This window comes from Brachyistius frenatus, unplaced genomic scaffold (assembly GCF_029030835.1).
Source record: "Brachyistius frenatus isolate BFR_SWC_R1_liver_20210118 unplaced genomic scaffold, ASM2903083v1 Contig_247, whole genome shotgun sequence".
NCBI classification, from domain to species: domain Eukaryota; kingdom Metazoa; phylum Chordata; class Actinopteri; family Embiotocidae; genus Brachyistius; species Brachyistius frenatus.
This window is the reverse complement of record NW_027210846.1, coordinates 206,037-231,665: the sequence shown is the minus strand read 5'-3', so window position 1 is coordinate 231,665 and position 25,629 is coordinate 206,037. Positions and strand designations below refer to the sequence as shown.

The window sequence follows — 25,629 nt, the reverse complement described above, 5'->3', positions numbered from 1 at the left end:
AATTAGGTAAAAAAAAAAAAAAAGAAAGAAGAAGAATTCTCCGTTTTGACCGCGAAGCTTCAAGGAATTTGAGCAGCAGAGGTGAAATCAGAAGCGATTTTAAAGAATGTTTAAGGATTTATCGGAGCTGATGGGAGTCGCACTTTGATTTGATGCTGCTTGTTCAGAGTCGACCGCGTGTGAAGCAGCTTTTGGTAAAAGCTCTCGCAGTAAATCCTTCACGCGCGCTCTCCGGTGAACAGACAGTTTATTACTCTGGATTATTTACCATTTAAAAAAAAAAAAAAAAAAAAAAAAAAAAAAAAAAAAAAAGGGAAAACCCCAAATTAGACGTGTCATTCGTCATATTAAAAAGCTGCGCTGCCGTGTTTGGTAGTTTTGTATATGTCAGGTTAGATGTTGTTAAATATCCTCAGGGAAGCAATCAGGTGTTTAAAGTTAAGGGCAATTCCCCCCGCAGTACAGACAATCAATAAAAAAAAAGAAATCTAGGAGTGGGGACCGTAATGGGGTTGGCTTGTAAACCTGCTCTGACAAATTAAGGCAAGTAGTGTTTTTTCATTACTTACACATCCGTTTTCATTTTTCCCATCAGTGGAACCAATTAAACAATGCTTCCTTAAATTAGTCATTGATTTTTTTTTTAGCAATAGTGACACTTTACCCGAAGGAAATAATAACTTTAAGGGAGTGTTACTGCTGCTTTTTTTGTTGTTGTTTTTTTTTTTCTTTTCTCATTACTGCCAGAAGAAACCAAAAAGGACAGAAACAATTCACCTACATGAAAAAGCGCCGTCTTAAATTAGCCATTGATTTTTCCTCAGGTGTCACTTTGGTTAAATGCTTCGCGGTTGGGAGTTTTCGCTCCAACTTGGAAATTGACAAGAGTCCATAATCTATTAGTTCTCACACACACACACACACACACACATTGTAAATGTATGACTTCAAACTTTGATAAACAATAAGTTTGAGTTTGGAAATCACGTGTAAGCAAATACATAAACCTGCCAAGTGAAGAAATGCTACTGCTCTTTACGTTTAAAATGATAAATCAGATTTAAAAAAAAAAAAAAACAACAACATTGGAAAAGTGGTCAAAACTTTGGTTTTCAGAACTTTTTATTACAGAATTTTTCCTATTGCCAATCCCATCCCACACACGTGAACCTCAAGAACAAAACTCCAGACAGAGCAGATTCTTTTAATGCTTAAGTTGAACAAAAATAAAATGTCAAAATAAAAGTTAAATTTAAAAAAAAAAAAAACAGAAAACCAGAATAGCAGGCCACAAGCTGCCGCACGTCTTTTCTTTTTTGAGACTAAAAAATACACTTAACAGTTTGAAGCAGCAACAAAATGTGCGTTTACCCGATTACACAATGGAGCATTTTGACTTTTTTTGTTTAATTTTTTTTTTAATTCATCACGTTATAAAACTCGGAACAGTTCTCGTATGTTTTTTTGACCCAAAAAGCAACCTATTGGTGGCAAAGCAAGTTTTTTGTTGTTGTTATTTTTTTAAGCAAAATATACACCTCATGTTCACCTGGAAGAAAACGGAAACAATTCAAAGGGAAACATTTTGATTTCATGTTTAGTTATTTAAAAAAAAAAAAAAAAAAAAATGTTTTAATGGTTTCTGCCAATGAACTCAATCGTTTATTTATTTTTTATTTTTCTTCAGTCGATAAATCCTGAATTTGCTGTATCCACTTCAACTGTACACACACTACACCTGTTAATCATTGGAAAAAAACAAACAAAACAAAACAAAAAAACTGAACACCTGAATGACTTTCTGCTCGGATGCATTTCAGAATACAAAGGAAGCGGATGTTTTACAGTGAACGGGTTATTTTACAGCAGCCTGTAGCTTTGCAGGAAAAAACAAAAAAAAAAAAGTCTTTTCATCGGTACGTTTCCTCTTCCTGCATCCACGTGTGCCCAAAGTCTTTACCGAGCCACAAAGGTTGGTTTATTTATTTTTTTCCTTGTTTTTTTTTTTTCTTCTTTTCTTGTGGCTGTTTCGGGAACCGATCCGGTGGAGTTTATGGAGCTACGGCAAAAAAAAAAAAAAAAAAAAAACACCTACGTGATGAGATCTACAGTTCGATCGGACGAAAGGGGGACGGAGATCGCTGACGGACGGCGGCGCTGCGTTCAGGACCCCGGGGACCCCCACGCCCCCCACCCCACCCCCTCCCCCGATGGTTAAAATGTCTCTTTTAATAATCACGTTACTTTTTTTTTTTTTTTTTTTGTCTTCCAAGTGTCACTTCACCATCAAAAGGATCGTTACGATACGTTTTCCGGGGGGACGGGGGACGGCAGCTCGAGGACGCGGCTGAAGAGTCCAACAGTAAAAGGGCCGTCCTTCGATTTCGCTGCACCGTGGCGGAGAGACTTTTTTCCGCGGGAGATCAAAAGAGAGTACGAGCGGAGTTCGACCTCCTGTGGCCACGAATTAGCCGTCGGGGAGTCCAGTCTCACCGTGGGCGGCACATGCTCAAAAATCAGTAGAATAAAATTCATAAAATAAAACAGAAGAAGTCCCACGTTAATGTACAAACATAAACGACTTTAAAAAAAAAAAGAAAAGAAAGCCCGTTACATAGCCAGCCGGCAGGTTAGCCTGTCCATAAAGTGCACTCTCCATCCTGCTGTGCGGTTTGGACGTCAGAAAGACAAGAGCAAAAAAAAAAAAAAAAAAAAAGTGTGAGTGTGTGTGTGTGTGTGTGTGTGTGTGTGTGTGTGTGTGTGTGTGTGTGTGTGTGTGTGCAGATCGAGGGGAAGGGAAACTCCGCTGCAGGTGTGTTCAGTCTTATTCCCGGAGTGACTGTGAATTAGAGGACATGTCTCAGACCTATGGAGGAGGAGGAGGAGGAGGAGGAAGGGGACGAGTGGAGGTGTGTGTTTGACTGTGTGTGTGTGTGTGTGTGTGTGTGTGTGCGTGGGGCTGACGTTAATAAACGTAGCCCTCGCTGTAGGGGTGCGGCTGGCAGTAGGGCCCCTCCTGCACGTAGGCCATGTTTTCGTCGAAGTGCGACAGCGGCACCGTGTCCTCCTCGTTGATCTGCCGCTCCATGTCGGTCTTCAGCACCGGCCGCTGATTGTCGGGAAACGCCATGGAGAACAAGGCCTCGGGGTCGCACACGAACTTGTAGACGTATCTCTCGCCGGCCACCTGGAGAGGAAGGACGGTCCGGTAACATCTCACGGATAACAATATAATAATAATATGATTTATTTCTTCAACGTTCTCGGCAGTCAAACTACAAAAATGGCTTCTAGTGAAGTTAGGTTGGAGGAAACTCTGCCTCCGCTCCCACCCTGGTGGAGAAGTGATTTAGAGTACGATGTAGTGGAGAGGAGGACTTTTCTCACGACGTCTGTCGCAGATTTGGCCTTTTTTATTTTTACAACTTCATCTTAAAGTTTGTCCGGTTGTTAAATTTGCCAGCCGAAACGCTGCGCTTCTTTAAGCTCCGCCCACTGAGTTTTAACAAAGTGGTTTGTGAAGCCTCGGGTTCGGATTTCGGCAAATTTTTCTATTTCGGAGCCGGGGGTGACCATATTTGGACGAGCTGGGGGCGGAGCTAGCGGTGGCTCTGACTCTATCTGTTTGGGAACCCTGAGGACGCTATGCCCCGCCCACCCGCGCCGTAAAGCCCGACTGCACCACAGGCCTGTCAATCAAACAGACACGTCTCCAAACATACCGCTGTTTGAGGCCTAATTTCTAATTAGTGATTATTTTCATCCAGAAAACTAATAAGACAGAGCGACTTTAGCGAATGACACCAATTCGACTTTTGGAAAAAAAGAAATGATTGACTTTGTATTTCATGAGAGAAATTGAATGGGAGTCTATGGAGCCGAAGCTTTTTTGCACTTCTGCGTTGGCCTGACTTGTCAGACCTGGTTTCAACTCGATCATTCATTCTGCATTATAACACTCGGCCTGCTTTTGAGCTTCACATTGTTGGACATTTTTTTCTCTGACAGAGTAACGCACATAAAAAAAAAATTTAAAAAAAATGGAGGAGCTGCTCACAGCATAAAAAAAAAAAAAATTAACCATTTATGGATGAGGAGATTGACATCCATCAAAGGGACTGCATTCGTAGCTGTTGGTATAAAACAGCTAAATTTCCGTGTCTTGGCAAAAAAAAAAAAAAAAAAAAGAAGTGTCCCCAACACCCACAAAAACCTGTTTGCATTTCCACCCTTGTTTTTTCCCAGCAGTCCCATGTTTGAGTGGCTCCTCCCCCTTTATACCCACCTGTGTGAAAGCAGCAGATGATGGTCATTTAACACAGGTGGTGTCAATCCGTCTCATTAACGTGTGTTCAGGAGGATCAGAGCGTTCAGCTGTTATTCAATCTCATTTATTTTAATGGTCATTTCGGAGAGTGTCATTTCTGCTCCTGATTATTATTTTTTTTTTTTTATCAACCCAATTCCTTTAAATTCCTTTAAATTGGAAGCACGTTTCGGATCTCTTGTCAGTGTTTCAGATGATTTTTTTTTATTTTTTTTAAACTTTTTTTTCGCTGTTTTTCTGCCTTTCGACGATTTAAAAAAAAAATAAAAACAAAATAAATGTTTTTACCTTCTGCATGATTCCCTTCTCGTAGTAGTAGCGCAACGATCTGCTGAGTTTGTCGTAGTTCATCGCCGGCCGGTTCTTCTGTATCCCCCACCGGCGCGCCACCTTCGTCACACACACACACACACACACACACACACACACACACACACACACACACACACACACACACACACACACACACACACACACACACACACACACGACACAAAGACAGCCAGGTAAACAGGGGCGGTGCCAGAAACGCACGCTCGACCTGATTCCCTGACGAGACCCGCGGCGGCAGCTGAAATGTCACAGTGAACTTATTAATCCGTATTTTCCTAATAACGGTAATTAAGAGCGCGTCCAGCCCGAGCGGACCCGAGCTGGGATGTGTTCATTAGGAGCTTGTCACACGCCCAGCGGAGGAGGCAGCAGATGTTGCAGCACCTGTCTACCGGACCACCCGCCCGCCCGCCCGGTCCTCGCCGTCCAAACCCACGGCTTCTGATTTTTTTTTTTTTTTTTTCTACTTTTGCTCTCTTCCCCCTTTTTTTTTTTTTTTTTTTTCACCGCCGATCCTCGTAGCCGTTGGCGGCGCTACACCTGCCGCAGCCGCTCGCTTAGCGTTTGTCCGCAGGATGCGTTTCGGTCACCTGATGGCATGAATGGGCCCCCCTGTTAGCCGCAGCTGGCCCCGGGCCTCCAGACACCGTCGGACAGCGTGGACCACTGCCAGCACCCTCCTCCTCCTCCTCCTCCCCCCCCACACACTCCCTCCTCCCCCCCCACCTTCTATCTCTTCTTCTACCCCCGCCGCCCCCGACCCGCGGCGCCCCGCATCCTCCTCCCGTCCTCCAGCAGCGAGCAGCAGAGACTGAGCCCCCACTGTGTGCGATGCGGGCCGCGCAACACACTCGGCCTCTTGTCTCCGTTTCAAAACGCTCCCAACCGCCGACACGGCTCATATTTTTAGGAATATGCTCCTGTGAAATATTTAGCGGCTGAGGGTCAGTCGGTTGGATGTGGCTGAGGGCAAAATAAATATATATATATATATATAAAAAAAAAAAAAAAATATTGGGACTAATCCAGGGATGACTGCAGAGAACATTATTCATCACTTCTTAACCTGTCGACCTTTGACATCGTCTGATTTTCCCTTCGTGTATTGCGCAACCTTGTTTTCTTTTTTCTTGCTCTCGTACGAGCAAATTGAGACGCAGCATCCTGAAAATCCACAGTCTACCTGGCGCACCGGCAAATTAGGACTGCGAGTTGCTTCATTGACTTCATTTTATTGATTCACCAATTCATTGTTTTGTCTTTAATTGGGTCATTTAGGTCTATAAAATGCCAGAGAATAGTTTAAAAAAAATTTGCCATCGAAAGTCCGAGTACCAAAAATATTTAAACAGCGATGATATAAAACAGACACAAGCAGCGAATCCTCACATCGTCGGTTAACCCGTCATCATTCGAGCGACACGTCGAAGGGCTCGACGGTTTATTTGTTTACGATACGTGCGGCGAAATGCCGGGTGGGAGAGCTACCGTAAATGAAAAAACAACACAAAAATAACCGCGACGTATTAAAGGCGAGGGCGGAGCCGCGTCAGCGAATGTATTTCCGAGCCTCTCACCTCTTCCGGCTCGATGAGTTTGAACTCCATGCCGCGGCCGGTCCAGGCGATGAAGTGCGAGTTGGACGGGTCGTCCAGCAGAGCCACCAGGAACTGCCAGAGCTGCAGCGAGCCGCGGCGCTGGTACGACGGGCCCTCGCGGTAAAGGCCCGACTCCTGCTTGATGTCGCCTGCCCGACGCCCCGAAACACAAAAAGTCGTTTATCGTACGGCAGTTTGAAAACAAGACGAACACGTCGTGGTATTCGAAGGTTTCCATCAAGAGCGTTGGACTCACCTTCGACCTTCTCGGGCACCACGCAGGTGTCGTCGTAGAAGTGCCTCGCCACTTTGTCAAACATACAACCTGGAGAAAAACGAGATCAAAAAAACAAACAAACAAACAAAAGAAAAGAAAGAAAATTTACCGTTCGAGACGATGTTCACCCAGAAGTGCAACATCGTCACAACATCCACTCGCATCGTCGTCGGTACCTTCGGTCCGGTTGGCGTGAGCCAGGTAGCCGTCTTGCCGTAAGTAGACCGAATGGCAGCTAGGCACTTCAGCTGAAAGCCGGGCGAGAAGGAGAGTCGGGTGTTAAAAAGGGCCCGAAGGCAGCATTAAGAACGCTATCTCGCTTATCTGAGAGCAAGTCAAGAAGCCTGTTCGCTCAATGCACCACCGGCTCTGATTAAAATGGAAAAAAAAAAAAAAAGCCCTCCGGCGTCGGCGTTGCGACGGCTCGCAGCCGCGGGCGAGCTCGCTACCTCGCGCCGCTGACGCTCGGCCCGGAGCGGCGTTTTACTACCCAAGGAAACGCGCGTGGAAAAAAAAACCCGCAAGCCGACATGATGTAAGTTTTCTTACAACACGAGGGTTCAAAATGACACACTTTTCCAGATCAAAACTAAACGGACCTGCAGGTGTTGGTTTCTTTGACGTTTTCACCGAATATCGTGCGAGTGCAGCACGTCAGCTAAAAGTTGTCCTTTTTAAAAAAAATTATTCAAAGAACTCGTCCTCTCAATCGGCTTCTTACTGCAAGTGATCGAATCCGACGTAACGACACTCATTTCTGCCAAATTTATTGGAGACGTCCCCTCTAGTGGCCCTTAGTGGTATCGCACTTCAAGGCACTTTTGCGTTGGTTTCACTTTTAAACTTGGAAACTACGCCTATTTCTATAGACAGTCTACACTGAGTGGGTGCGGCTCTATGATTCGTGCGGATAGTCCCCGCCTCCATCCACACCCACCCCTCCGCCGCTCGTATGATGTGTCTTCAAGCATATAAAACAACCAGGCTAAAAACTTGATTTTCATGAAGTATTCTGTAATTAAAATATTTTTTTAATAAATTCTACCTAAAGGTATTTTTGGACTGTTTCATATTTTGTCATGAAACTTTAATATTGACACTAAAGACTTGAAGAAAACTGCTTCACAGGTGTCAAGTAAAATGTGCAAAATATGGGCGGAGCCTTTAAGAACGGCAAAAGTTTCACTCGGTCCTCTCTGGTCAACTTCTCAATCTCTTTTCTTTTTTTTTTTTATTTCTGAACTCCATCAACATTGTGGATTGAATGAGATATCAGACTTTCTCCTGGACTCCCTTCATGACTTTAAGAAACATTCAGTTGTGTGTCATGTTTAAACCAAAAATGTGCTTTCATACAGTAACGTTTTTTGGTTTTTTTTGGTGATTAAAATAACTTTCAGTTCAGTCATATAATTCTTTGCACAACAGCTTTCATTCTCCAGTTTGCTTTCCAGCGCGGTCCGATTGACTCGTTTATTTGCTGTAGATGTCAGAACCTCCCACGACACGAGACGAGATGCTGCGATAACTCCCCCCCCCCCCCCCCCTCAACAACAACAAAAAAACAAAAAACCGGCCAAACAGGTTACAAAGTGAATGTTCAATAAACAGGCCCATAAACATTTCTCTGAGCTTCATCAAAGTAATGGGCTTGTAGAGGAAATTGGTGCTAATGAAATTACCAGCTCCCCTCCCATCCTTTCCAACAGGCCTGCTCCAGTCAACATGCTCCTCTGTGACTGATCATAAATTCACTCTGATGCTCCGGCGTGGACACACAGTTCAGTTCAGTCATGGACGCAACACAATTAACTAAATACAACTTCTCTCTCTTTATTTATGATCTCTATCTTGTACTGTGTCCTTTACCGTGTTTACTGCCGGTGAATCTGAGAATGAACGAAGGCAAAATGCAGATATTTCACTGGTTTCAGCTTCTGAAATGTGAGAAATAGCTGTTTTTTTTTTTTTTCCTCAAGGTTTTTATATCACTGGAAATGAAATATCTTTAGATTTTACGCAAAATAAATAATCCGAAGACGTCACGTTGACCTCCGGGCGCTCGTCATTTGAATTTGTTTGTCATATTGAGACAAAATTATCGTAAAAAAAAATAAATGAATTGACGATGCAAGTAATTGATCTGCTCACGGGCCGCGACCTGTTTGGCCACGGAGCGACAATTTGTCAAGTAAGACGGACGACACAGTGAACTTGCCCCTTTTACGGGAAAGTAAATAAATCGCGGTTGTCTTGGCTTTTCGTCCCCCCCTCCCCCCCAATAGGAAGAGGTTGCGTTATCTCCCCGACTCCAGCTCTGGCTCTCCTGGGTCCTCCGTGTCGCCTCATGAATGAACCCAGCAGTCCGGCAAGCGTTCATTCATGTCCCGATGCAGCCTCGGGGCGCCGCCGAGGCCGCGGGCGGACGATTAGCTCCCTTCGCTCCTCTAATGGAAAAAGTGGAGCGGACGAGCGTGGGAGGGCAGATTCTGGACCGCGACCAGGCATCGAGGCCCCCCTCGCGTCTATTAGAGTACCACAGGAAATGGCGAGCGGCGCAGACACCCGGCCCAACCAGATCCCCTCCCCTAATAATGGGCAAACTCAATAAACGCCACTCCCCCTTCCTCCTTCTCTCCCCCCCTCCCCCCTCTCTCACTCCCAACATGTCATCTCCCATTCCTGAAATGATAATGCTCTGGCAGCGAAATGGAAAAAAAAAAAGAGGCAAATTTCACTTTTACCAGAGTCGAACGGTGTTTTTTTCCCCCCCCGAATCTCTCACCTGAGTCGTAGGTGAAGTCCCGCGGCTCCTGCTTGATCATCATGCCGGCGGGGTACGCGTGGGGGAGCGGCGCCCCAATCATGGCCGGGTGCTCGAACAAGGGGTCGGGGTACTCCTGCTTGAAGCCTTGAGGAGGGAAGGGGATGTTGGGCTCCGACATCTGCCGGTGGTAGATGGGCCGGCCGTCCCGAACCATCGTCGGCGGGGACGGGAACGAGTGGCACGGCTCCGAGAGCTGACGTCGGAACCTGCGGACGAATTCACAGGATTCGTTACCGAGAGAGAGAGAGACGCAAACGGAAACACGCTTTGTATCGTTTAGTTTGATCTCGTCCGTAGATGTCAGACCACCTGCTGTGATAACGATTTAAATCACCTGACTTGTATACGTCGCTATGGGACACCATATGTCTTACTGACGTCCTGACGTGCTTTTTCTTTTAGTTAAAAAAAAACAAAAAAACAAAGTACGCAAATTATTATCACATCAAAAGGACGAAAAGCAGAAAATGGTCACAACGGAGATATTGGAAATAGAAAATGTTTGAAAAAGTTTCGCTGAAAAAAATGATTTGAGATTTAAGATTTGTATTTTTCTGTTGATCGACTAATTCAATACGCTTTAGGTCAAAGGTCAGAGTTACCAGCGGACTCAACCTCCGTGCGACAGATATTAAGCAGCTTGAGCAAAGCAGTAGATGCAGAGCAGCTGATTTCCTTTGTTTTTGACTCCCCACAGCATCGGACGAGCTCATACTTATCTTCCCGACTCCAAACCGTAAATTTTGTGGCGCTAAAAAGTACAAAATATGAGTTTTACTGCTTCTTTTCTTTATTTTTCCTCTCCGTGCGTCAATGAGATCAGTGATCCTGCATGAAAACACGGCGGTTTAAATGCGTCGCCTTGACGTTGAAGCGGTCACGATAACTAAGTTTGCTCGTGTTGTTTCATGGCCCCGCCCCCCCGCCGACTCGCTCGACCAATGAGATTCCTGCTGTGACTGAAACCCTCTGCTGTGCCTCCGCGGCTCTGACCTCATGACAACCTGAGCTCGGCGCTTCACATGTAAATGTGAAAAGAAAGTCGGGCGGGCGTCGGTACCTGTGGTCCATGGAGTAGGCGTTGTCGGGGAGAGGCTGCGAGGACGGTATGTGGGCGTAGGTCCGGTCCGGTTTGGGCGTCGGCGCGGCCGTCGGGGATCCATGATGGAGGGGGGACACGGGGGTGCTACAGGGGGGCGTCACTGGGCTGGAGGGCTTCATTCCTGCGGGCTGCTTCTGCTCATAGGCACTGTGGCAACGACAAACGGGGACGAGTCAGAGACGCCCCGGGCGCCGCCGGAGGGGGCCGAATTTAGAGAATTCACCGCACCAGCTGCGTCGTAAAAGAAGATTAAAGTGTACACATTTGTACTGGATGATGTTACTGACCGGCTTCAAGGTGTTAAAACGTATTCGGAGAGTAAAAAACATCTCTTATTGTTATCTCGTCTCGTTTCATTCCCGCTCGTGACGGCGCTTTTTAACGACCGAGTGAGAAAAACATTGGAAAAACAGATTTTTATGAAGTCACATGAAATGATGAATACTTCCTATCGTCTTGAATCGGTGGATTTTAAAAGGGAGTTTGGTGAAAATGTCTTTTCTGTGTGGCCCTCAGGTTTTTTTTTTTTTTTTTTTTTTTTTACATGAAATGTGAGCTCAGAGGTGAGACGGTTTTGTTTCAATGGACGGATTCGGAAAAGTTACAGCATCTCTTGTCATATTGTGTGGAGGTTCGGATGTAAAGGAAGCTCTGAGAAACGCTAAACTGCCTTTTTTTTCACTCTCTGTAAGCATCTTGGATCTCACCGGGTGAGCAAATGAATCACAAAGTGTAACAAAACACTCATAAAAATCAACTCAGTTGGCGATCGAGTGTAACTAAGCAACACTCAGACCCGATGATGGTCATTTATTAAAAAAGAAGAAAGAAAATATTGATATAACAAAGTGCTTTGGGCTCATTTTAAATAACACGAGACGCCCGCGGTTCATTCTACACCTGATTTACAAAAGTCATTTTCAAACTAAATAAACATCAAACGAGGAGCCGAACAAACCGAAGAAATACGGACGATTGAAAACTGATGAGGAACAAAGATTCGGGGCCAAAAGCAAATAAACTGCCGTTTTGAACCGTTTTTTTTCACCGCTTCGCGATAAAATGTCGTACCGGCGGTGTTATTTGATTTGATTTATTTATTTTTTTGGAGTCCTTCGTGTTTGCGGTGTCGACGCCCACCTGATGCCGTACGGGCACTTCTCTCCATACTGGAGCTTGAAGGGCCGATCCTGACTGCAGTTGGAGCTCAGCTCTGAACACGGGCTGTGCAGCTCCCTCTTGATCTTCAGCTGCAGTCCGTGGAAAGCCACTGCGAAGGAAGACAAAAAAAAAAACGCAAGTCAGATACCGGCCGACGGTGAAAAACCTTCCTGCTGAAAATAACACCTCAGTTTTTAATCAGAGCAGCTGAGGAAAACAAAAAAAAACAAAAAAAAATCGGATGGAAAATGTTCGCTCGTGTTTTGCCCGACTTTTATCGCCGGACGGAGAAACTGCTGACATACGCGCTTATTTTGGAGATCGGTTGACCTCCGACCTCGGTTACGTTTTCGACGAAGCGGTCGCAAAAATGAACGCGGAACCAAAATGGTCGAATTTTTCCGAGAAATCTCCGCTGCCTTCATGCACCCGCAGCGGATGGAGCCGAAGGATTTTGACGTCTCAGGCCCGTCGCTCGCGGAAACGACTCGCTTCAGATCTCGTTTTGTTTTTTTCGGCCTTTTTTTTTTTTTCCTGACGGCGACTCTGTTTGGTGAAATATGACAATCATAAAAGCGGGTGTGCGGCGAGCTCCTATAAATGCTTTATCTGCTTTCAGCTGGCTGTCAATACGCTCCAGACGACAACAACCGGGCTCATTGATCCGACTGGGAGGGAGGGGGAGGCGAGGGGGGTGAGGAGGATGGGGGGGGGGGGGTCTCTACCTACGGCCCCGCGGCGAGCCCGGTGCATCCGAGAGGCTGTTAAGTGCCTGATCAGTCCTGATTAACATCCCATCATCTCCAGTCATGATCAACGCTAATCCGATTGACTTCTGACGGAAGACCCAGTCGGTCAGAATGAAGTCGGGCTTCGGGTTCGTCTCACCGCCGGGCCGTCCCGCGAGTATCAAAGCCCGGGAGAGAGGGCCCATCGGGGGGAGGGGGGACGACATCAGATTGATGTTTCATGCTCAGAGATGGTTAAAAAAAAACACACACACACACAAAGCGATAAGAATTTATGAACGGATAAAAGGAAGTCCATTGACTCTGGGACAAACCGAGACTCAAATCGGCGGGGGGTTTTTTGGACAATTTTTCCTCCTCCTCCTCCTCCTCCTCCTCCTCCTCCTCCTCCGAGCCGAGAGAGGAGGATGTTTTTTTGTTTAGTTCTTTTTCCTCACGGCTGACTGACAGCTGCCGTACGAGCAGGGGTCGATCTGCCAACAACCCCAGCTGACGCACAGCCGAGCCCCCCCCCCCACACACCCGGGGGGGGGGGGATAGAGGTTGAGGGGGGGGGCACGCGGGCCCGGCGTGACAAAGCTCAGGGGTTGTTCGCAGCCACTTGCTGGGGAGGGAGGGGGGGGGGGGGGGGCGACCTTTCCGGGTCATCGATCCGAGGTCAAAGAGACACTTCCTGAGGGGAGACCTTTTGACGACGCTGGCATCGGTGTCGAGAGCCGACGGAGTCAAAACAAGACCTCCGAGTGTCGCTTTCAATCCCCGACGACAACAAACACGCGAACTCACAAGTACGAGCGACTTCTTCTCCGCGTCTCTTTTCTTCGGTTTCGTGGGTAAAACGTATAAAAACGACGTCTATACAAAAAAAAAAAAAAAGAAAAGAAAAAGAAAAAGCCTTGTTTAACCAGCGAGCGTCACATTAGAGGTGGGGTGGGGGGGCCTTAAATTAGAAATGGAAATGTCACAATAGATTTTGTCAGCGGGGTGCCAAGGTACACAAATCAATAGCGAGGGCATCGCCTCCGACTAAAACAGGAGACTTCCTTTTCAGTCCAGCCCGTCGCTGCTTGATTGCTCTCATTATCTACGTATTGATCAAGCGGGACGGTGGGATGTTTTTAAAGAAGGAGCAGTTAGAACAATTACTGGATCTATCTTCAATGCAAATGTTGTTGTTTTGTTTTTTTTTTACCCTTTTCGTTTCTGCCGTCATCGACTTTGCTCTTTTGCTTTTAAACGTCGAGGCAAAAAAGGCACAAAAAAAAACCCCAAAAAAACAAATAGGACTATTTTTTTTTTTTTTTTTTTTGCATTTTACCTCCGACACTCGGGGTTTCTAATCATTTCATGTTTTTGTTTTTTTCAGCCGCTGTTTTCTTTGCCCCGATCCTTTCGGGACGCTAAATCGAAGAAATCTTCAAAACTGTGCGTTTTGGCAGAACCGGAGCCGACGTTTTGGCAGATATTTCTCCGGCCCATTCACAAAAAAAAAACCCAGGTCTTTTGGCACCGGCGAAAAACCTCCCATTCCATTTTCACCTTCGGTAGGCGCTCGCCTTTGTTGTTAAATGACGGCGGCTCCAGATCTGCCCGGTAACGTGTGGCCTCGTTTTACACCTTCCCTCTCCTCCTTCGTTCCCCGCTAAGTTATGCTAATGGTAAGCATCTGTGTCGGGAGTTTGAGACAAAGAAAAATTTCCCCTTCTCCTCCTTCGGCCCGAGGACGCTTTCGCTGCGAGGCCGATCGCACGCTGCTTTCTGCTGCCGCGCCGGCGGAGAGCGCGAAGTTGACATTGAGGGGGGAAACTACCGAGAGAGAGGAAGAGGAAGAGGAAGGCGAGTCTCGGGCCGCCGCAACGCTGGAGACACATTTTTTTTTTTAAACCCACTTTTCTGGCAAACAATCGTAAGAACTTTTCAACACAGATGTTTCTTTTCCTCTCCTATGCTTTTTTTTTTTTTTTTTTACTGCTTTCATCTTTTATTCTCATCCTATCAATTGGAAAGGGTAAAAAAATAAATAAGAAAAAAGGCATAAAACCAGGTACAAAAAACAAAACAAAATAAACTGAAATTTTATCGCTCATATTCATCTTATTTTCTCCAAACGAGTACAAAACTAAAACTTTTTTTTAATATATATATATACATTTGCTCAGTTTAAAAATAAGATTTAGTAATCCCTCAAAATCTTTCGCTAAAGTCCTCAGAATATTTCACGATACAGTAAAACGAGACCTTTATTTAGTTAATGCTACCAGCTAGCTGGCATGTACCGCTAAACAGGCAGGACAAGTTGCTTTTTGGTTAATGCTAACTCTGCTAGTGGCGTGGAGATTTTATTATTATTATTATTATTATTTTTTCGGCATTAAATGGAAATACTTTTGCTTCGCATTTGGTTTAAATGAAATTTGACGAATTGACAACATTCGCAGTTGACTTGTGAGTCAAGAGTTTAAACTGGAAAAAGGAAAATATGAAATACACAAAAATAGGATGAACATTTTTTTTTTTTTTTTACTGTCAACTGATCCCATGAGAAGATAAAAAGCTAACAATACTTTAAACTGTCTCTCGATATGCGTTACCGTTGTGGCGGGCGGCACCGAGTGAACACGTTCCTGCTGAAGATTAAAAAAAAAAAAAATCTCCCACATATGAAACATATTTTAGCAAACGTTACTCCAAAAGGAATAAACGATGCAATTTTTTTTTTTAGGGACTATTTTCAGCTGGTTTGAGCGAACACGACGGCCAAACGCCGCCCCGGCACCAGCTGAGAGTGCATTATGTCACGTAACACATACTGTATGTAGTGCACTAACTCATGGCCTCGGGACGGCGCACGTTTTAGGTTCTTGGTGGGTTTTTAGTCGTTTTAAATGAATATCGCCCGTCTCGTAAAGTCCCCGTCGAAGCCGCTTGGATATTTCCTTCTCCGTCTCCTCATCTCTTTTCTCTTCAACTTCTTCTTCTTCCTCCTCCCTCCACCTTCACCTTCCTCTTCCCGTCTACCGTCCGCCCCTACCGCCCCTCTCCCTCTCTCTCTCTCTCTCTCGGCTCGGTGAAACCCATATGGGAGAGCTGCCGGCTGGGACGCCTGCTCGAGCGCCCAACCACGGTGCCCTCACCCTCCCGCCATCTGTCGTAGTGCCTCTCCAGTCTGCTGCGGGTTTGCCAACAGGACAATTCAGATGGTCAGCAGTCTCCTGCCACCGCGGCCACCCACCCCGGCTACCTCTGAAGGACAACGGGACAGTCTTAGTGACCTCTGGTTCTCCACTGTAAAAAAAAAAACAAAAAAAAAAACGCTCCTCCATCTTGGATTTCAGGCTAATTCACACCCACGGTTTGGACTTTTTTTTTTTTTTTTTTTTTTTTTTTTTTTTGACTGTGATGCAGCTGCTTGAAAAAAAACAATCAGTCAAAAATATTCAGAGATTTTTTTTTTTTTACACACTTAAAACTACAGTTGAATATGAAATAAATTTAAGCAGCTGGAGTCACCAGATGAAATCAAGTCGATAAAAGGGGCATTAAAAATAGCTAAAATTACTTTAAAAAAAAAAAAAAAAGCATTTTTCCAACGAGCCGAAGCTTCTCGTGTTTGTCGTTTGAAGGCAGAAGGAGGAAAAGAAAATATAAACCCGTCTGTGGTTTTTAACCTCGCAAAACCAACAGCAACCTGCTCGACGATTTCAGGCTGCAATCGGAGGTCTGAGATATTTCTCCTCCTCCTCCTCCTCCAGCTTCATCTTCACCCAAATATTCCATGGCCACGACATTTTTGTAATCTACTCCGAAAACGAAAGGTTTTCCGACGCAAATATCGGATGTGACCTTTTATCCTCGTCCGAACTCCCGCCTTTCCATTCGAGCTTTGGCTTCCAGGTTAAAGGGCGTTGAGGACAAGACGCCGGGTGTGGACGCGCAGTTTTGGTGTTTTTTTTGTTTTGTTTTTTTTTTCTCACAGTTTCATGCACGTTTTGGCTCATCCGAAAGACATGTGCTCGCTCCGGGTCCCACTGAGCTCCACTCACTCAATTTCTGTCCCCACCTTGGCACCTACTTCCTCCAGAAAACGGACGGTGCCAAGTCACCAGTCACCGGCGCGCAACCCGCTTCGAGAGCTCAACCGGGTTTGGAAACCCGACGGCGCTCGTCCTCGTGTCGGACGTCGAAAGGGACGCTCCTCTAACTTTTAGGAAGTGTTCTTAGAAACGAGGATTTGTTCTTTCGTGGCATGAAATATGTAGAAAATGAGGGGAGAAAACAAAACAAGCTTTCATGCTGTAAAATTCCCCGCTGAAGGTGGAGTGGGGGGAGGAGGAGGAGGAGGAGGAGGAGGAGGAGGAGGGGGTGGAGGGGTTGAACAAGAAGGGCCAACCGAGCTTTTTAAAGCTGAGCAGCATAAATGTGGTAGTAACTAATATAACACTGCCGGATTTAGAAAACGTAACCACACTTCGAGGAGAGGTCGAGGAGGAGCGTTAAAAAAAAAAAAGAAGATTATATTTAAAAAAAAAAAAAATTCAAAACAGCCGTCAATTGACAGCAGTTTGGACTCGCTGGAGTTAAAAATATCACTTCAACCGCCTGCGAAAAAAAACAAACATCTGCCGCAATATTTTGATGTTTCCTTATGCAAATAAGTCACGGCGCAATAATATCTCGTTGGCAAAGAGAGAGAGAGAGAGAGAGAGAGAGATATCTCCCCCCACCCCCCTTCCCTCCCTCCCTCCCCCCCACCACCACCACACACTCGTACACCTGTCTCCAACCCGCAAGACCGCTTGCAGCACTTGTGCAAGCGAAAGGTGAGGCGACCGAGAGACACTGAAAACACACACACACACACACACACACACACACACACACACACACACACACACACACACACACACACACACACACACACACACACACACACACACACACACTGCCAGTTTCAAAAAAACACACAAGCACAGATGTTCAACACACACACACACACACACACACACACACACACACACACACACACACACACACACACACACACACACACACACACACACACACACACACACAAGAGGAGAAAAGTGTGGTCTCTTACTCACAGTTTTCAGTCTGGAAGTCTGGAACGAACTGCTCGTCATTGTCGGGAACTTGAGCTGAAGACACGAGCGAGAAGAGAAAGAGGAAGAAGAAGAAGAAGAAGAAGAAGAAGAAAGGGGATGATTGTTTGCGACGCTGACGGACGACGCAGCACCGATCACACCGTCCTCTGGAAATGAAAAAAAAAAAAAAAAAAAAAAAAAAAACATGCTCCTGGGACGTCGGCCTGTCCCGTCCCAGACTCGTAAAGGACACGGCTGGCACCCACTCCCCCCGTCCCCCCCCCCCCAAAAAAATATGTCTAACGGGGTTTGTCTTTGGCAACCATGTTTATATGTTTAAAAAGGATTTGACGTTACAATAAGCTTTATCGAGTCATTTTTATACCTTTATCATACCCTGAAGTCTTTTTTTTTTTTTTGTATTTGAATTTTTCTTTTAATCAAATTACTCTTCTGAGGACTTCTTGTACGCTGTCGTAAATAAATACATAACCGCCCCCCAATCTTATATCAATACCATAAATTGAAACCCTTAAAAAAAAGAAAAAGAAGAATGAAACGAGTCGCCTTTTTTATTTACCTCAAGACGTGAAACTTTGCGTCTCGTTTTGCCGATAATCAAATTTGACTTTTACGACTGCTGAAAAAAAAAAAAAAAAGGTTTGTGAGTAACCAGAAGATAAAAAAAAATAAAAATAAAAAAAAAAGCAACACGCAAAATGTCCTCAAAATATTGTTTTCCACTAAATAAGTTGAACAAAGAGCCACATTTTTCCACCGAACCGCAGCCTGACGTTTTTGTTTTATTTTGATAGGGGGGGGGGAGGAGGAGGAGGATAATACTTTGCTTTAGTTTGACCGTCTGCCTCCTCATTTCCACTTCCTGAGGTCGCCTGGTCCATTGACTGCTCGGCAGCCTCGGCTCCTCGCTCGTTGCCAGCAGCCAAACACCCATTGTTAACGGTGTCTAATTGGCTTCCTCCCTACCGGTGAATCCACCTGTACCTACCGAGTTCGGTCTGTTCCAAAAACCTCCCGACGCTTCACCTGCGCCTCAAAACGCCGCTGCACGCGGGCTAATGCTAAAATAATGAAGCTCCGCTCCGGCTCCAATTAGCCGTCTTTGCATATTTATCTCACGTGTATTAGTGAGGTTTTTTTTTTTACATTTTTTTTATTCTGCCGTCCCAGAAAGTTTTGATTCTCTCCAACGAAAGGCAAAAAATAAATAAAAAAAATAAAAAAAGAGATTTAAATGTGTCATCAGCACGTCTATTTATACGCACAATGAGGTGGATCCTCATTATCGCAGCATCGCCGACATGCCTCGGCACGTCGAGAGATCGTCAAAAAAAAAGAAAAAGAAAAAGAAAAATGACTGATTTCCTATTTTTGTCACTCTTGATAAGGTCAGGGATGTTTTGTTTTCTTTCTCCTCCCGTCTCACCCGAGGTGTGAATTGAGGAGAGTAAACAATTAACAGATGTAAAGGGAGAAATTACTTCATATTCTCCCCCCCCCCCCCTCCAAAAAAAACTAAATAAAAGAAGAAGTCTGGCGGGTGAAGGGATCAGCGAAACAAAGACGGGGAAGTGTTTTGTGTTCAACTCTCTTCAACGTTAACCGGGGTGAACGACTGTTGGTGTAAAACAGCTGGAACGCAATGAGACCTTTTACAAGTGGCTTATTATTCCACTTTGTTTTCTCAAAGGGTCACGGCACGGACATTTACAAATCAAAGTCCTTCCATTAGAAGTCGGAATAAAAAACCCTTTTTTTTTTAAGTCAAAAGCAACGACAGCGCAGCAACTCAGGACAAAACTTACAAAGGGACACGAAAGAGGAGAAATGGAAAAAACAACAACAACAACAACAACAAAAAGAAGTCAGCAGCGTCTCAGTGTCCAAAAAGGAAGTAGAGGATGGATGAGTCACCGGCCTCAGTCTGTGAATGAGCCAGCTGATCTCTGCAACAAACTCCTGGGGAGAGACGGAGAGAGCTGGACCTCTGCCGCCATTCACAAAACAACAACAACAACAACGACGACGACGACGGGAAAAAAGAACACAAAACGTAGGCAGAAGGGCAGAAGGGAGAAAAGGAGGATACGAAATAAAAAACGGAGATGTTTGTGCGAGGCCCGAGACAGTCCGGTGCAGCAGCACTTGATGACGCTTGAGATTTAAATGAATTTTCCCTTTTTTTTGTTGTTGTTGTTGCCTGCGCTGATTTCCAAGACAAATTATGCTATCTGAATTTCACCGAGGAAATTAACACGTTAACAAAAGCACCAAAAAACAACAACAACAACAAAAATAATCTTAAAGCCAGAAATCTGTGAAAGGGATGATTTTTTTTTTTTTTTTTCTTCTTCATTTTCCTGGCAAGGAAGGCACTTTAAAAAAAAAAAAATGTGCGAGGAGGAAGAGGAGGGTGGTTGTGGTTTGAGGAGGTCAAACCCCCCCCCCACACACCTTCCCACCTTCCACCCTCCACCCCACCCCACCCGTCAAATGTCGAAACCTTCAACCTTCTCGGTCTTTTGGGAAGTCGGAAATTCAGTCCGTCGCTCATAATTCCTCGTCTCGTTCCAATTACCTGATCTAATAAATCTTAGGAAACGGAGGGAAGGTATTCCTTTTCATCTTAATGGACAGGAAGTCATTCATTAAATCTACAATCTTTGAGGCGTACATCATCACATTGATCCACGACAGGCAGAACTGTAATCCTTAACGGTAATACTTCTCTATCAAGCCCCGTCTTTTCCTTTTTCTTTTTTTTTTCTTTTCTCACTTTGGATACTGAAATATTAAAATCGTGTCTTATTCTTTTCCTCACGCCCCGCGGTGCGCCGCCTCGTCTCACCTCGCTCGCCGCTCGAGAGTCGGCTCAACCGCTCCAATATCTGTTTCCGAGGATACTTCTCATTTAAAAAAAAAAAATATAATAATTCTCTCTCGGATGGCACCGCGAGCGTTTTCAAATGTGTTAAAGAATAGATGGAAGCTGTGAATGATTGAGTCCCTTTTTTTTTTTTTTTTGGGCTGCGAAGAAAAAAAAAAAAAAAAAAAATCCCCCTCAACACTTTTCCAGCGGATGTATTACAACTCAATCCTTTGTTAGGAAAAAAAAAAAAAAAAGTCTTGAAGTTGATTCAGTTATATTGAACACTTTAAGACTTTACAAGTAGAATTATGGCTTTACAGCGTGGGCGCTTGTTTAAAGAGATATATTCTCTGGCAGGGCAGCATTTCATACGTGGAACTCAAACAATAAAACGTGTCTCAATGCACAACTTGTAATTGGCTTGTTTGACATGAATGAAACAAGCAAATAAAACAAAAGAAATGTCAAGGTACTTGCTGCTAAACACGATATTTTGTCAAAAGATTTCGGCAATTTGTCTCCAAAATCGGAAGCATCGGAGTCCTAAATTACAACCCACGTCCAGTTTTATACATTTATACCCACTTTTTCTAAAACAATCCTTAATTTAGAAAGTTAATTTACCAAATTAACACAAATTCAAATAATAAATCATGAGGGTTTTTTTGGGGGAGGGGGCTTTTTCTGTAACACAGCATCCAGAGACAGTTTTAGTGTCACAACTTCAACTGAAGTGACTGACAAACTTCTTCTTTTTTTTTTTGGCCCCTTTTCTCAAAGAAAACTGGCTATTTGTTTTGACTTTTTTCAGATTTTGTATTCATGCAAAAAAAAAAAAAAAACAAGCAACGATTTCAAATCGCCTTTTCCAAGCAAACTGTGCGACTTTACGCTCCATCTGTTTTTACACAGACAAAACAAAATCGACTTCAAAAACAGCCCCAAAACACTTTTCACTCCAAATATTCTCTCGACATATCAAACTCTCCCTTCTGCTGAGATATAAAACTTCACATGCCGACATTAAAGGGTGAAGCTACATCGTAGCAAAATACAACAAGTCGTGAAGTCATGAAGTCCAACATGCACATGAAAAGAAAAACAGAGCAAAATGACGAACGATATTCACCACTGACCAAAACTTCGGTGCTGCAGACACGGCGGAAAGAGGACGCTCGCGCTTAAATCCTGAAGCATCACGTCTCAGTTAGACCACAAAGAGCAAGTCTTGCCATCAGAGAAGACAAAAAAATAAGAAAAAAAAAAGCGAAGAAAATGGTTTGATATTAAAAAAAAAAAAAAAAAAGGAGGAGAGACTGTTTGTGGAAGTTTGCAAGGAAGAACAAAAAAAAAAATAATCATAAATCCATTCTCTATCTTTGGCTCTCTTATTTTAGTTTAGTTTAGTTTTTTTTTTTTTTTTTTTTGTCGCCACCAAAGAATTGAAAGTGGAGAAGACGAGGCGACGGTACAGCTGGAGGAGATGAAGAGGTGTGCCGAGAGGAAGCACAGAGAGAGAGAGAGAGAGGCAGAGCAGATGAGAGAGGGAGGGAGGGAGCGAGTGAGAGAGAGAGAGGGAGAGAGAGAGAGAGAGCTGGTAGGCTACAGGAGAGCTGTGGTGGAGGTGGAGGTGGAGGTAACGGCGGCGGCTGGCGTGCAGCGCGTTAGCTCCTGCCAAAAGCAGAAGAGACAGTGAGCGTCGGAGAGCCTTCTCCTGGTAATTTGTGATGACACTCTCTGGGTAGAGCCTCCTCGGTTCTCCCTCAAGACCCCCTCGCTCACAGCCTCTAATGTATGCATGACACACAAGGTGCCTCTTCCACACACAGGCTTTTAATTGGACTGCGACGCTAGGCATGTAACTCCAGGCAGCTTTTTTTTTTTTTTTTTTTTTTTTTTTTTTCCTCCCTCCTCACAACCTTTTTTTTTTTTTTTTTTTTTTTTTTAAACCCAACTCTTCTCCTTTTTTTTTTTTGCTGAGATTTTAAAACACTCACCTTCTGCCAGCCAAGTCTCCTGCAGCCGACTGAGGTCCTGGAAGAGCTCTGAAGAAGAAGAAGAAGAAGAAGAAGAAGCAGTTCAAAACAACAACAAAACAAAGCATCAGAAAACAAGTGTCTTCATTATGGCTCGGCTCGATGTGGAGCTCAGTGGGCACGTGTGCGGCTAATAACAAGTCAATTTGTGCGTCTGACGGAGGCTCGCGAGGAAGCATCATCACAGGCCGCCGTGCTGTAATTGAGATTTTGTCGTTAGCCGGCAGCGCAGGTGGCCGCCGACCAATTGAATTTTTTTTTTTGTGCTAAATGTTTAGGAGCCGTGAAATTAACTTCTCTCTCCTCTCCCTTGTCCTTTGCCGCCTACCTTCAGTGTCCAGAGCCAGGTCGGACTTAATGAATTTTCTCTTTCTGTCATTCGCCGGCTTCTCGCTGCTTGTTGTCTTTTCTTGCAGATTCTAAAAAAAAAAAATGAAAAAGAAAAGAAACACGCGCAGATCAATGTTTTTTTTGTTGTTGTTGTTTTTTTTTTTCCTCTTTTCCTTTTTGCTGGTGCGGTGATTCTGCTGTTGGCTGCAACTGAAATGGCAAATGAAAGAGCCTCAATGAGCCATTCATTTGATGCCACGCACACACACACACACACACACACACGCGCACACACACACACACTCGCTCTTGCAACAGCCCCCATGCAAAGGCACCTGTGCTTTACTTTATCAGACTGTAATTAAGAAGAGCTTCACGGTGCACCGTGTGAAGTAGTGGGCAGCTTGTTTGAGCTGTTTGTCTTTGATGGAGAGTGCGAAACTTTAAAACGTCTTCCCTCTGGGGGAGAAATGAACCTCGGCAAAAGCAGCAGAGAGGAAAAACAGAAAAACAGACATTCGCAACGAGAGAGATGATAAATCAGAAATGAAGCTCCTTCAGTTTGACAGTTGGTGCCGGAAGAAGAAGAAGAAGAAGAAGAAGAAGAAGAAGAAGAAGAAGAAGAAGAAGGAGAAGAAGAAGAGGGCATCATGAAAAGAGCTTTATTTTATTTATTTTTTTTAATTTTAATTATTATTTTTTTATTTTGTAATCACTCACTTTGGAGTTACAGTAAGGCACTCTCTGGTCGTGAAGTCCATCCATCCTCGTTCCGACTGACGAGAGAGCCGTCTGCGGAGTCTCCGGTCCCGGTGAGCCCTTTCAGAAAGTCACGAGGGAGAAGGGGAAGAGGCAGAGAGAAGCGGGCACGTGAATGACGGTTTATCATCTCTCGCTTTTTTTTTTTGTGTGCTTTCAAACGCACTTCAATAGCCGACAATAACACCTCCGGCCGTGAAGTGAAGTTCATCATCTTCATATTTGGTGCGTAAAACGAGGCGCACGAGGAGCTCGAGGGCGCCGCGAAAATGCCCCCCTCTCCTTCTCCTCCTTCTCCTCCTCCTCCCTTCCCCCCGCCCTCCTTCTCGTTATGTCATAAACTTACTACAGCAAAAAAAAAAAAAAAAAAAAAAAAAAGGAAGTAAGGGGGATACGACGTGCTCTTACCTCGCGCCGCTTTTCCCTCCTCCGCGTGCAGAGTGGCACCGAGCGGCTGCAGGTTCCTCCACAGTCCCGGCTGCTGCCTGCGCTTCTCTCCCCCCCCCCACCCCCGCTCACTGTGTTGCTTTCTAGCAGGCTTTGGCATCGCCTCCGGGGGCCTCCCATGGAAACAAGCCGCACTCCGCTTCCTATTGGTTGTCAATGTCTTTCACTGGAGCAGATTGCTGGCAGTCAATCACGCGCGGCCGCCGGCGGTGAGCACGAGCGGCAGTCGCTGACCATGTTCTCGTGCTCGCTTTTTTTTTTTTTTTTAAATAGTAGACAGTAGCACGTGCACTAAATTTAAGCAGAATTTAATCTGTTTATAAAATCACCCTCACACGCACACACACGCGCGTGCGCGCGCGTACACACAAATACACCACTCACTCCTCTCTGGGTCAAGTTTGTGTCCATGGTAACGGTGTTTGGAGGAGCCTCCGGAGGGACCAGCTCTTTCCCCTCTCCTGTAACAGAGACATTGTTGAGACCTGCAGAAGGCACTGACCTGTGAGCGAAGCTGAGGTCAGCGGGCCAAACCGGGGACGGCTCACACACTGCTGTCTGTCTCCGCCAGTGGCGGTTTTACATCCGGGTCTGTCCAGACTTATTATGCGTCTTGAAGACTTTGGAGGAATCTGGAACATAAATACAGTAAACAAAGTTAAAAAAAATATGGATGCTGCTGCAAAAATGAATGAAGCTGCAACTATAAAACAAACATTTTCAACCCGACAGTAGTAGTGAGTGAGTAAGTAGTCATTTTAATGTGTTATTGTACACAAAATATTTGTTTTAAACTCGTAGGACACACCAACCAGTCCATAAGCAAAGAGAGAATATCATAACGCCTCATGTGTACGATGTAATTTAACAGCACTGTGCCTTGCCATGAAACTCATATTATTAACTTTTTAGCTCAACAAACCGTTTGTGGTCGTTAAGGCTCGTTACAAGATCAAGTAGAATAAGTACGGGCTTGTCGTATGCCGTGGTGAGCCAAAACAATGAAGGTGTGGTCCAAACATGGCCCCCGGGCCCTAAATTAGGCCGCCCTCATCTATACAGACACCAACAGTGAGCAGCTGAGATTCACCAGTTCAGCAAATGTGAAATTTGGCGACGCTCTCGCCGTCTGTTTGAGTTCAATAATGACCAGAGAAGGTTTTATTTATTTTTTGGCAGAACATTTTGTGAGAGAAGTTGACCTTTGACCTTTTCAGTACTTTTCAGCGCCAGGATCGCTCAGTACGGAAAAAAAAAATATATTTTTTACGCTAAGGTTCATGTTCAAATTTAATTGGGAGACTTCCGAATAGATATTTAATGACCACCAAATCCTTTTATACCAAAACAGGAAGGATTTTCTTTTTACTATATTTAATTACTTAATCACACTTTTATTTACCTGCCATTTGTTTTTGTTTTTTATCATCTTTTGTACTTTTGTTTCTCTGCGCTGACTCACTTGTCAGTTTGTTGTTTACTAATAGTAAAATGTTTTACTTTACATGTATTACTTCCTTTGTTATTATTGTGTTTCTCCACAATGTAATTTGACTACTTTTGATTGCTTTATATCCATTTAATATACGTCTGGATCCCTCCTCTTGCATGCAACACATATTTACTCATCTTACCTTGTGTTTTTTTTCTGCACCCATCAAGGTCTGACTTCACCAAACAGAAACCCTCAA

General features: G+C 44.6%; 1 protein-coding gene across 5 annotated transcripts; it reads right to left on the bottom strand.

Moving 5' to 3' along the window:
- Positions 1-1,104: 1,104 nt before the first annotated feature.
- Positions 1,105-25,593, bottom strand: etv1 (ETS variant transcription factor 1). Of its 5 annotated transcripts, XM_069720695.1 has the most exons (14): positions 25,573-25,593; positions 24,441-24,570; positions 23,453-23,551; positions 22,731-22,821; positions 22,364-22,411; positions 17,477-17,530; positions 11,605-11,734; positions 10,423-10,611; positions 9,321-9,568; positions 6,712-6,783; positions 6,515-6,583; positions 6,238-6,407; positions 4,616-4,717; positions 1,105-3,187 (listed from the first exon to the last, which is right to left on the bottom strand). In XM_069720695.1, exons 3-14 carry the CDS (start codon positions 23,495-23,497, stop codon positions 2,966-2,968), a joined length of 1,440 nt encoding a protein of 479 aa, XP_069576796.1. In that variant the 5' UTR covers positions 23,498-23,551; positions 24,441-24,570; positions 25,573-25,593; the 3' UTR covers positions 1,105-2,965. The 5 variants fall into 5 exon arrangements, with proteins under 5 accessions (XP_069576796.1, XP_069576794.1, XP_069576795.1 ...); XM_069720693.1 differs by lacking the exons at positions 24,441-24,570; positions 25,573-25,593 and adding an exon at positions 23,900-24,194; XM_069720694.1 differs by lacking the exons at positions 24,441-24,570; positions 25,573-25,593 and adding an exon at positions 23,658-23,756.
- Between the last annotated feature and the right edge of the window lie 36 nt (positions 25,594-25,629).

What these genes read in the sequence shown, in the direction of transcription:
- etv1 (XM_069720693.1), bottom strand. Translation starts at nt 24,058, where the DNA reads ATGGGAGGCCCCCGGAGGCGATGCCAAAGCCTGCTAGAAAGCAACACA. An exon ending in GGAGGGAAAAGCGGCGCGAG is followed by an intron (nt 23,552 to 23,899) that starts GTAAGAGCACGT and finishes ACTTTCTGAAAG; the next exon opens with GGCTCACCGGGACCGGAGAC. An exon ending in TCACGCCAACCGGACCGAAG is followed by an intron (nt 6,584 to 6,711) that starts GTACCGACGACG and finishes GTTTTTCTCCAG; the next exon opens with GTTGTATGTTTGACAAAGTG.